The following is a 12,005-nucleotide window of genomic DNA, read 5'->3' as shown; positions in this document are numbered from 1 at the left end:
TGGGCCAAAATTCTTCCACAGCGATGTGAAAGACACACTGCCAGTCACTGAAAATGCTTAATTGCAGTTCTTGCTGCCAAGAGTGGCACAAGTAGTTATTAGGTCTAGGGGGCGATTACTTTTTCACACAGGGCCTGCTAGGTCTGGATAGTTGTTTTTCCCTTAATTATTAAATAATTGCATTTTGTATCGACTCAGGTTGTTTTTGTCTAATATTAAAATTTTTTGATCATCTGAAATATGTAAGTGTGACGAATACACAACAAAATAATAAAACAGGAAGGGGGCAAATGCTTATTCACAGCACTGTATGCTTGAGGTCATTAGGCACGAAGAGCACTTGGCTCCCTTCTGGTGAGGTTACTCTTGTGGTCCTATTTTGTCTTTTCTCAGTGCTACATCTGTTAGCATTAAACTATGGTTTTTCTCAGATTGCTGTCACATTTTCCAAACATTGCTTACAGATATGTATGTGAAAGTAAGTAGTCACATCATCAAATGTAATATTACTCATGTGATATTGAATATAATATTGAATAGTAGTAAGGCCGTTCTACGGAAGAGGATTAGGGCCACTGGAAAAAAAAGATGTGCCCACTTTTTTTTTCCAGTGGCCCTAATCCTCTTCCGTACCATTCCAAGTAAAATCAGTCAAATCTAAAATAAGGTTTCCATCTGATCCCCTCAGAACATATTTAATGAAGCTATGCAAAATTGTACTTTCCTACTATGAACATTTGTGCCATTTAAAAAAAATCAGAGTTTAAATGCATTTTTCACACCTGAAAATTCATGTAGCTATCTCCTTTACGTAAGAGGGCTCAAAAAGGCTGGGAAAATGAAGACAAATTCAAATGCACCACCTGATGTACTTCGAGGGTCTGTGCATCAGAAAATACTCATTTTGCATGGTTTCAATGAATCAGTTGTTGTATAAAAACAAAACGAAAACAGCTGATTCTCAGGGGATCAGATTGTCAGCGATTATATAGTGAAGTGGGAAAACCTATGGCTTATTTAAAAAATACAGACATCTAGACACTTTTCCATGCTACTTCCTCTTCTGCAAATGTACAGCTTTGTTGCAACTGTACTGCTTTTCAACATTTGAGAACTCCATGCATTAATCGTGTGAGCCTCTCATCATGCTTTCTATACTCTAAAGGTCTCACTTACTATCTGCTGTCAGTCATTTCTTCTGTTTACTGTCAAGTGGAAAAAACATTTTCACAGGTCATCATTTTTTATATGACTTTATTACTTCCTCACGTTGTGATAGATTAAAATTGTCCCACTCGTCTTTACATTGTTCCTTAAGTTCATTGAAGTTTTCAGCCATTTGTTTATGCACAGCTCTCCGCAGGTCTTGCCACAGCATTTTGATCGGGCTGAGATCTGGACCAAGTCCAGTTACATTTTCTTTTCCCGTCCCTCTGTTGTAGTTTGCTGGTGTGCTTCAGCTCATTGCAATTTCACATTTGATTCTGAATGCTTTGATATACAGAGGAATTCATGGTCACAGTGACTACAAGCTGAAATCATCACCCATCCACCACTGTGCTGGACAGTGGTGGATGGGTGGTGCTATGCTGTGTTTGGTTTTGGCAGAAAGATTCTGTTGTGCGTCAAAGTTTCATCTGTCCACAGGACATTGTGTCAGAGGTCTAGTGATTTCTCCAGGTGCTGTTTAGTCTTTTTTTTCTAATTCTTCTATCATGATTTTTTTTTTTTTTTTTGCCGTGATTTAGCATGCTAACTGAGGCCTGTAAAGTTGAGATGTAGCATTTGGATTTTTTGCATGTTCTCTGAACATCTGACTTAGAGGTCACTTTGCTAGGACCTCTAACCTGTGAAGATTGTGGCATTGTGTTAACATACGCTTGAGTGCTCCAGACTAATAAACTCACACTTGCTGATTATCTAAGTGTTATTATTAAGTGTATTTGGTCATCAGCACTTGCTGCTTCTTAACCTCTTTATTCCTTTGCAAGTGAAGGTAAACTTAGTTTTTTCAAAGGACTGCATATGTTAAAAACATCTGTCATTGTCTGATGAGTCAGTCCATAGCATACACTTTACTTACTATACTTTGTAGCACCGGCATGCTTGCTACACATGACTGCCTGCTGGAACGAGCTGCATTTAATTGTCTGCTGCCAGACGAACTGCATATAAACAAGTTTCAGGCTAGATGCAAATTTCAGAGATAACACTGGCTTGAAAATGTACAAATGGGCTTGCGTTAAATGAAAACTGCATCATCGCTGTTAGATAACATGTAAAAATAAAGACACACAATGTTAGAGAGAGCTAGAACCTCTTCTGTCTGTTGTCCCTTGGTCAACCATAGACCACCTGCTGCCAGACTGGCTGTGCTCAGCTTCTGCTAGCGCTGTCATATGGCAACCACACGTTTGCATACACACGCGCATGCATGCGTGCTGTAACTATATCTGGTTCAGGGGTGTTGAAGTCTGGCAGGCGGCTAATATTGTCTGAATGCCACATCTTTATGCATGGATGTGCACATTTGCAAATATACAGATAGAGAAAGACAGAGTTACATGTGCATACACACTCACATGCACAGAGGCAAGCAGAGTGGCAGCAGCTGTCTTCTGTCTGAATCCACAATCAACCCAACATCCAAATAACACATTCAAGTCCTTTCTAGTGTAATTTGAGGCCAGACAGATATTGTCGCATATGGCTGTACCTTTTTTCTGTTTTTCTTGTTTTAGGGCGTCATGAGCAGCTCGATTTTTCACATTTCACTCAGAATTATTCCAGAAACACTGCTCACTTCTCTGCAATCAGAAAGCCTCTGTAAGAGGTCCTTCCTCTGGCCCCCTAAATGTCTGTGTGCGTGCATGTATATATGCATAGGCTGAGTGGCAACTTCACTATAAATTGGCACTTAAGATTTGAAGCCACACGGCACAAAGGAAAGAAAAGAGTGGAGGAAAAAAGCAAAGCTCTTTTACCATTTAAGTGCTTTAGTAATCACTGCTCTGAAGGTCTTTTGACATATTTGGATTTGTCAGAAAATCTTGGGTATGTTATTTTTCAGATATGTCTGAATGCTTCCTCTCATGAGCAAAAAGCAGCCTGTGGCTAAATGCGGTGCAGGGTGTCATTTCAAAGTGAAATTCAAAGCTGTTATAAGTTACTGCATCTCCACAGTTGGGCCTTTTAGAGCAATTAGAGCTCTTTTATGCAAGATCTTCAAACCATGACTAAACCGCTGCTGATGGTTTTTAGGGTATTGATATTTGGCTTTGCAGAAAACTGTGCACGAGGTGAAACTGACTACTCTAGACTTTTTAAAACGTTTATTTTATTTTATTTGTTTGATATACTGCAAGTGTTGTGCCCATAAAGACACCATGTTTCGTTTGTCTAGTATTTTTCTGTCTGTTCTATTTAAATAATACTTTTAAACAGGTAATCATCACATAATCAATCAAATAATGAATCAATAATAATCTTTTGCATTTCCATATGTTTTTGTTTGCAGTATGACCCCGAAAACTCAGGCTTCATCAGTACAGAGCGGTTCAGGGACCTGCTGGCCACCCATGGCTCTGAGCTCGACCCCCACAAACTGGAAGTCCTGTTGGCCCTTGCTGATGGCAATGCTGATGGAAAGATCTGTTATCAGGACTTTGTCAACCTGGTGAGATGATTTAACTTTCTGTAACTCTGTATTATCCATAAAGATGGTTATGTGAGAAAATCCCACTACATCAGCAGTTTCTGAAATACTGTGCCTAGCACCAATATGCGTCGACATGTCTACTTGAGTTACTGCCATGTGATTGATTGACTGGATATTTGCTTTTTGATCAGCTGAACGACTATACTTAATAAAGTGTCTGGTGAGTGTCAAAGACTCAATACTTATGACTTCACGTGGACGTCACACCTTTTCTCTTAATTGTGATGACATTAAAGCTTCCACAAACCCGAAGGCTAAAGAATATCTAATACGCCAAAGCAAAACATACGTTGCAAGCAGTAGAGTACAACTCTAAACACTAGAGACATTAAAAAGACTGATTAAAAATTGTTCATAGTACTCTGTATGAGGCCAAAACTGTTTGAAGTATGGCCAAGACTTGTTAATTGTCTCCTAATGTGCAGCAACTGAGATTTATTTGTGACTTGTGGAACAGTTTTTTTTTTTGCCACATCTGGAACTTTTTCAGCTTTACATCCACCATATTCCAAAATCACCTCAGCTACACAAGATTGCTCCTAATAGGAAATAACTCCCTGTCTGGTGAGAATTACCCCTCCTAAGGCTCACCTTGCCCCACTTACAGTTTCACCTTCAAACCACAGCCCGCCACTGATTGTCCAAGGTCTCACTCAAGTCTCTTCAGCCTTGCTAGCTTCTTCATAACCTTTTCTTTTCTTTTTTCTTGCTGCTATACCTCGTGGGAGACTCAACTGCTGACCCAGGATACTGTGAAGTGGTCTTATGTGGTACACAATAACTACTGGGTGGCTAAGGGATGCGGTGGGGGTGTACATCTCTGTACAGACTGTAGGGAATTCATTGTTGTCTCTGACTGTAAGAGAGTCCATCTCTCCCTGTCTCTCTTGTTCTTCGGAGCTGTTTATTGTGTGATACAGTGGGTGAGGAATGAGGCCTGTAGGAAGCTTGGAAAAATGTCAAAAGGACATTTTCTATTTGGTGCATTCATGTCACGTGAGAGCCTGTGGGTCATGGTGTGCAACTGGAAGTGGGACAGAAAGGAATGGAGGTCTGCGTGCGTGTGGATCTTTGTGTACAATATAGTGAAGTATAGTTTATACATTCACAGAGGCAGCACCAACAGCAGCTAAACACATAAGAGAGAAAGGAGTGACTCATGGTTATGGTAATAAGGTGTGCATGTTTGAGTAAATAGGTGCTAAAATTTCAGATTTTTAAAGCATTTATCATCATCTTCCAGTTACTCACTGCTTTGCACTGGTGGATTACAAAGGTTGACCATCTTTAGACATTTCCTGAGCTTTGTAAAAAACATAGTAAGGTTTTTTTATAGTAAGTTGAATTTCGATGACCTTAACACTAACATTGAACTGTTTCGATTGGTCAACAGTAAAAATGTTGTTGGTGGGATCCTTCACATGTGAACCCACAGCTCTGTGAAAAGGCTTGTGAAACATTTTATGACTATCTGAAGAAATGCGTGGTATGTAAACACGCAGGCACGATGCTCAAAAGTACCAACTGCAAACTGGGAGCTTGAGGCAGAGAAAGAAGGACTGCAGCAAAGAAAGAGCGGAGTAGAGGAGTAGGGAGGAATAGCAGAAAAGGAGGCAAAGGAAAGGACAGACAGAGACAAACTGTGAGGGTTTTATTTGTTGCGCCATCTCTCCCTTGCACCACAGCTCTTCCATCAGCGTGATTGTCAGTAATTGCCTGCTCACTGCTCCATCACAGTTAGCTTTCATATCACTGCTCGCTCGCTTTCTTCATCCTCTCTAACTCTTTACCTTTCCACCTGCCTTTCTTGCATTGAATAAACCAGCAGGTTCCAGCTCTTTATTTCTTTCTTATTTTGTCTCCTTGTATTTAACTCTCTCTCATACATCACCCTGATGTGTTGCATTTTTTTTTACAGCTTTCCTGGGCAGAAAATAGCTACGTAATGTGTTTATACTTTACAAAATATCTACACTTTTAACCACTCAGTTTCTCGCCCGAGTGGAATAAATTCAGGTAATGCTCATAACTTATGATGCATGCTCGCATGTCCTGTTTTGTGTTATGTATACCTGAGAGAGCTTGAGCTTTATGTTAGTTTTTTTTCTTCTTTTATGTGGACGTTTGTTTATGCTGATGTAAGATCTCCCAACATCTTTTTGTTTTTGTGATTCGACAATGCCAAAACACACAGTGGCATATGAGAAAGGATTTTCTGTTATGACAGTGGAAGTTGTTTTAATTGTTTCACTTGGCTTGGAAAGCAGTCCACCAGGAATGTGGACGGATGACGTTGTTTTGTGTGTTGCGGTAAATGTTAAGCCTGGTTGAACTTTTTTTTAGTGTGACCACCTTGTGTGCGTGTGTGTCTTTGCCTGTGCTTTTTTAAAAGCCGCTCTGTTGATGCCAACATTGTGCGCTCTGCCAAAAAACTGAGGGTAATCCAACAAAACAGATGAAACTCAGGGCTGACCTGGTGGAGCTAACGGAGGCATTAAGGCATAAACCGCATACTAACACACTTCTATAGTCTCTTTTCAGCCTTCATCATATTTCTTCTGATCCTCCGCCTATTTGTCCTTCTCTGTCCCCTTCTTGTTGTACTTGTTTCTTCCTCTGCCTCTTCTTCCGTCTCTTTTCTCTGATTGTATTTTCCACTGATCAAACAGAGAAATTGTCTCTTCCTAGCCGAACGCTCATCAGTGCCTCTCACCTCTTCTGCCCCTCTCCCTTCTCCTCTTGGCAGCGAGAAAACAGACAGAACATTATTCTTTCTTTTGTGCCTCGCAAAGACGAGAGGAATCACAGTTGCTTCACACGAAGAATTGACTGTCTTTATGGGGCATGGCTGCCTGGGGGGGATGTCTGTGAGAGCGCTTGCTTCGGTGTGCGGTCTCGAAGTGGCCATGGTAACCTGTAATCATTTTCCCACAGTTCTCTGTGACTGATATAAAGGCTGAAATAATTGGCTTTTTTGAAGTTTGTCTCCAAACAATGAGTCCTAAGACTCTAAAAGTCTCATTAAAAAGCGTCAGAAGAACTATCAGACAACTGTTCAGAGATTTTATTGTTTTTCTGATTTCGTGTATTCCTTCTTATCTTTATTTCTCGTGCAGTTTCTGTTAAACTGAGCTTAGCTGTGATAAATGTCTTTGCTTTCAAGATGTAAACAAGAAGATAAGCCTGCTGGCTTTAAACTAAAATGTTCCTTCTGATAAGCCAGTGCTCGTACTTGAATAAACATCAATTGAAGCTTTCTTACACATCGCAATTTTGAAGCCAATTTAAAGTTGTAGCTTTTGAAGATCCAGTATTACCGTCCACATCTACCTCTATTGCCAACAGCTCCGCTGCCACAACACATTTATGTTTTTTTCCCCAATCTCTGCCCTTGCTGAAAACAATAACACTCATCCTTATTGCCTTAAAGTAGCATCTGCTAACTGACACATCTGGGCTTCCTGCAGTTCTAGAGACACAGACATAGCCGTAAAATTGAGTTATGGAGTGTCACATAAACAGAGCGGAGCTGGAAACAGATTGGGGGAGGAGGGAAAGACTGGGACCGATAGCCAGAGTGAGAGAAGGATGGAGATGTGGGACAAGAATCTTATAAAACACACAGCAAGTGCAATAAACGGCATAGAGACGGCTGTGATTTAGGCAGCTGGAAAGGATAAACTAGAATTTCTTTTGCCATCTATGCAAAACAAAAAGCCTTACTCAGTTACTCTTAAGATTTGTGCAAACATTTTTTCGTCTGGTTATTTGTGGAAAATGTAAAGATAATTAAGTGGCAGATAGCTAAAACACATTCCTATTATTATTCTCACTTTTCTGACCTTCTTAATGTACTGTTACGCTCAAACAAAGGCTGCTGAAAATGGCGAAACATTTACAAATGCGATAAAGCCTGGAAACCCTCATTTCTTGTGGATTTTGCACCTTTTTTCCATGGACGGGTTTCTGATGGACATGTTTGTTCAGCAAAAGATGTGTTAGCTTTTAATGCCTGTACGTGTCTGTACTGTTTAATGTAGGGTGGCTGGCAGTGTTCATTATCAGTTCACTGCAGATTATTCTCTTAGTCAGTCAATCATTTGACCTATTGGATATCACAAAAGTGTGAAAAATGCCTTTGTTCAGCCAACAGCACCAAATCATACACATTCCTGCTTCATTTTTTTGTCCTTAGACTCTCAGCCTGGGTAGTTTTGAATGATTCACGGTTCAATATAATCCTTTTTTTATCCTGGGCCTTGGTGCAGTCCCTCAGTTCATCGACTGCATGAAACAAGCCGTTTTATCTCCCTTGTCATTGCCTTTGAAGCAACTTTATTTCGATTGGCTGCCCCTTGTAAACAGAAGATTTGATCAGCGGGTGGGTTTCTGAGCTGTGTACTTGTGATGACCGTACCTGCTCTCACAGATACAGCAATTGAAAAAACTCTCTGATAGTGAGTTTTAATAATGATGGTTATAGTTAGACTGTTATATTAAACTATTTGTACTTACCTCCATCTCCTCTTCAGTTTTCTTCCATTCTTAATATTTCTTCTTCCTCTTTTTATGTTTGTTTCGATAGATGAGCAACAAGCGCTCCAACAGTTTCCGGAGGGCGATTCTGCAGGGCAGCAGGCAGCTAAAAGGCTGCAGTCTCAGAGACGAGGCAGGCTTAGGACTGTCCCAGCGGTTGGTCCGCCACGTTGCCTATGAGACGCTACCCCGTGAGGTCGACCGCAAGTGGTACTTTGACAGCTATACCTACTGTCCCCCTCCCTGGTTCATCCTGGCTATCACCATCGCAGAGGTAAGTTGATGGAACATAAAATGTGATGAATCTTTTAGTAATAGTACATTTTAATATGAATTGACCATGATGCTTTTCAACGGTGCCTTCTTGTGCACCTCTAGTATGATGTCAGTGTGCCTGTTATACAGTTGTGGTCAGGCGTTTACTTACACTCATCATGGACATGATCGTTGTAGTAATTTTGAGCTACTGATTTCTGAGCTGTTCTTTTTCCAGGTGGAATGACTGTACGACATATTCTTTAGTATAATGTAATCTTTAATTGACTGCACAAGTTTGAATTTAATATGGATTTTCTCTAATTCACACAGGGTTAAAATTATAAATAAAGGTGCAAATAAATACAAACACAGCCACTAATATTTGGTTAAATGTCCCTCAGCAAGATGTCCCTGAACTAGCCATCAACAAGCTCTTGGCATGATTTTCGTCGGGTATTTGGACACTCTTCTATATTTAAATCTGTTTGGGTTTTGGGAAGATCATTCCAGAAGTTTAATGTTAGCCTGCTTTATCTATTCCTAAACCATTTCGTTTTTGTGTGTTTGCAATCATTGTTCTGTTGGGACACCCAAATGTGTCCAGGTTTCATCTTTCTTGCTGAGTGGTTTGCAACTTTTAGTGTCAAAAGAACCCTTTTTGCCCCTTCTACCAAACAAAGGGAGAAAAATCACTGCACACGCAGGGGGGTAGTGGGTGGGAGGATGGACGATGGATGGGAGATGTAACTGGGAGAGGATAAATTCGTTTAAATTATTATTTCTTCACATATATATATATTTTTTTACTGATGTCAGCTGAGAAAAAGAGACTCACCAAAACTGTACAACAGAAGACTGAATAACATGTTACCTATTTGAGAAGTCTCTTTTTCTGCTGTGATATTGGGATGGTGGGGTCAGAATTTGGCATAAAGAACATAAAAGCATGGATCCATCCGGCTTGTGTCAGTGGTGGTGGTGATATAATAGTTTGCCCATATAAGGTGTATATAAAACATTTAATAATAGGATAAACATACAGTGGTGTGAAAAAGTGTTTGCCACCTTCTTGGTTTCCTGTTTTTTGTATGTTTTTTACACTTTAATGTTTCATATCATCAAATTAAAAATTTTAGAAAAAAAACAACAAAACACAAAATGCAAAACATCCAAAGCTTTGTGAGAAAGGGATGGCTCCGCCCCCCAAAATCCCCTAAAAAAACCAAAACAAAGCAAAAAAAACAATAGTATTTGATGTTGATGCCACCACTGATTTTTCCAGGTTAATTTGATTGAAACAATATTAAATCAGAAGCTTTTGCTCAACTCCTGTGAAATTACTGAAGTAATTTATTTGCATTGTTTCTATAATAATCTATGAATGGATTTGTGTATTTGTTATTCTTATCATAAATACTACAGCAAGTCACTTATTGTTTGTTCTCTGCTCTCCCAGGTAGCTGTGTTCATGTACTATGGGTGCCAGATGGACCGCTTGGTCCTGCAAGTTTCCAGTCCATCCTTCCTTAAAAGTCCCCTACCTTACCATCCTCAGCTACGAGCCCAGGCCTGGAGGTATCTCAGCTACATTTTCATGCACACTGGGTGAGTTTAAATCTATTGCTTTTCATAACTTTGCCACCATTCAGATTTTCTGATCTTGGAAACAACTTGGTGACATATTTTAGATGAAGTTATCTGCTACAGTGTGTTCATGTCAGCCTTTAGATCAAGGAGGTACGCTTGTAGCATTTTAGGTGGATATGACATATTGATGAACACTAATTTGAAGTGCCGCATAACTGTGATGCCTTGGGGTGGTGTTACCTAAGGCATGTGAGGTGCTGAAGTGAATCAGCACAAGTTATGCAACAGATTCATCAACAGAAATATACAGCAGTGATTTTTCGTTCAAACACACCGAGCAGGACAAAGAAGTAAGAGATGAGAAACGTAGTCGATGGATGCAGCCAATAATGTTGACTGAAAGAAACGGGTCCTCTAATAACTGTTTGTAGTTGGATTATTGTAACGTGTGTTATGTGTGCTCATATTTGACCATAGAAAACAGTTATCTTTACAGGTACTCTTCACAAAAAAAGAGAAAACACCAAATATCAACTTGACAGATTTAATAAAACCACCTCTACATTTCTTCAGTCTCCTCCTTCCCTCCTCCGCTCCTCTCCTCTCTGACTATATTATTATCTGTTCAGTTCCGGCCAGGTCATCCAGGTTTAATTACTCTTCTGGCTAAATGTAGTTTCAGGCGATAAAGAGAACTAATAAAATGGTAATTTACTTAAGAGAACCTGGTTCAGTGCGAGGGAAGGGCTCGTGCACGGTGAGAAGATAAACTGGAAAGGATGGAGTGATGTTTAACACACCCCAATCACAGAGGAACTCACTGAAATGATTACGGTTCTCAAGGAAAGTGGCTGGCGGGAAAAGGGACTGTTGGGATTTAAACAGTCTGACTGAGGAAACTATGTATAATCACTTGGAAAGAAAAGCGTTTGGACTTCTTTAAGTTGCTTGAAGACGTTTCACCTCTCATCCGAGAAGCTTCTTCAGTTCTAAGAGTCAAATGGTGGAGAGCCCCAGGTTTAAACCCAGTGGGAGTATCCCCCCAAAAGATGGACAAAAGGACCCCCTGATGATCCTCTGCTTAGTCCAATGAGCCAAGGTGTGAAGACGGGTGTAGGTCACAATTAGCCAGGGTTTCAGGTGAGCTCATTGTGAAACCTGGCCCCACCCTATCATGTGATTTCCTGAGGTCAGATGGCCCAGGGTGTGAGTGGCTGTTAAGGTGTCTGGGAAGGGATCTCAAAACTGGATTATAGATGGCAGACAGTTGGTGTCATAAAGCACCGCCTCTGTTCAAAGATGGTCGTTCACAGTGAACATAAATGGCTTCTTTCACTCCTCTTTCAAACCATCTGTCCTCTCTGTCCAAAATGTGAACATTGGCATCCTCAAAAGAGTGTCCTTTGTCCTTTAGATGCAGATGGACTGCTGAGTCTTGTCCTGTGGAGGTGGCTCTTCTATGTTGTGCCATACGTTTATGAAGTGGCTGTTTGGTCTCTCCAATGTAGAGGTCTGGGCATTCCTCGTTACACTGTACAGCATACACCACATTGTTAAGTTTGTGTTTTGGCGTTTTGTCTTTCGGGAGAACCAGTTTTTGTCTGAGTGCGTTGCTGGGTCGGAAATGCACTGGGATGTCGTGTCGTTTAAATCTGGGACTCTCCACCATTTGACTCTTAGAACTGAAGAACCTTCTCGGATGAGAGGTGAAACGTCTCATAAAAGACACTTTTCTTTCCAAGCTCCTTAGACTACGATGACCTGGATGACTGAGAACCTTCACAGACATATGTATAATCACACAAAGTGACATGAATTCAGCACAGTGCCCTTAAAAAAGTTTGAAAGATGATCACGATATTCAGCTTCACGCGGTCATGTGATGTACGCAGGAACCCTGTTATGC

At 40.5% G+C, this 12,005-nt stretch overlaps 1 protein-coding gene across 2 annotated transcripts in view; it reads left to right on the top strand.

Annotated features, from left to right (window-relative positions):
• Positions 1-12,005, top strand: part of rhbdl3 (rhomboid, veinlet-like 3) — a 71,078-nt gene that overhangs the window by 37,111 nt on the left and 21,962 nt on the right. For both annotated transcript variants that reach the window (XM_082536351.1, XM_082536352.1), the window contains 3 exons: positions 3,518-3,676; positions 8,304-8,528; positions 9,969-10,117. In XM_082536351.1, coding sequence (XP_082392477.1) covers positions 3,518-3,676; positions 8,304-8,528; positions 9,969-10,117 — 533 coding nt within the window. The remainder of the gene's footprint in view (positions 1-3,517; positions 3,677-8,303; positions 8,529-9,968; positions 10,118-12,005) is intronic.

Source organism: Aulonocara stuartgranti (genome assembly GCF_965226115.1).
Source record: "Aulonocara stuartgranti genome assembly, chromosome: 6".
In the NCBI taxonomy this organism is placed as follows: Eukaryota; Metazoa; Chordata; class Actinopteri; order Cichliformes; family Cichlidae; genus Aulonocara; species Aulonocara stuartgranti.
Note: the sequence above shows the minus strand (reverse complement) of the source record. Positions and strands in the feature narration are given on the sequence as shown.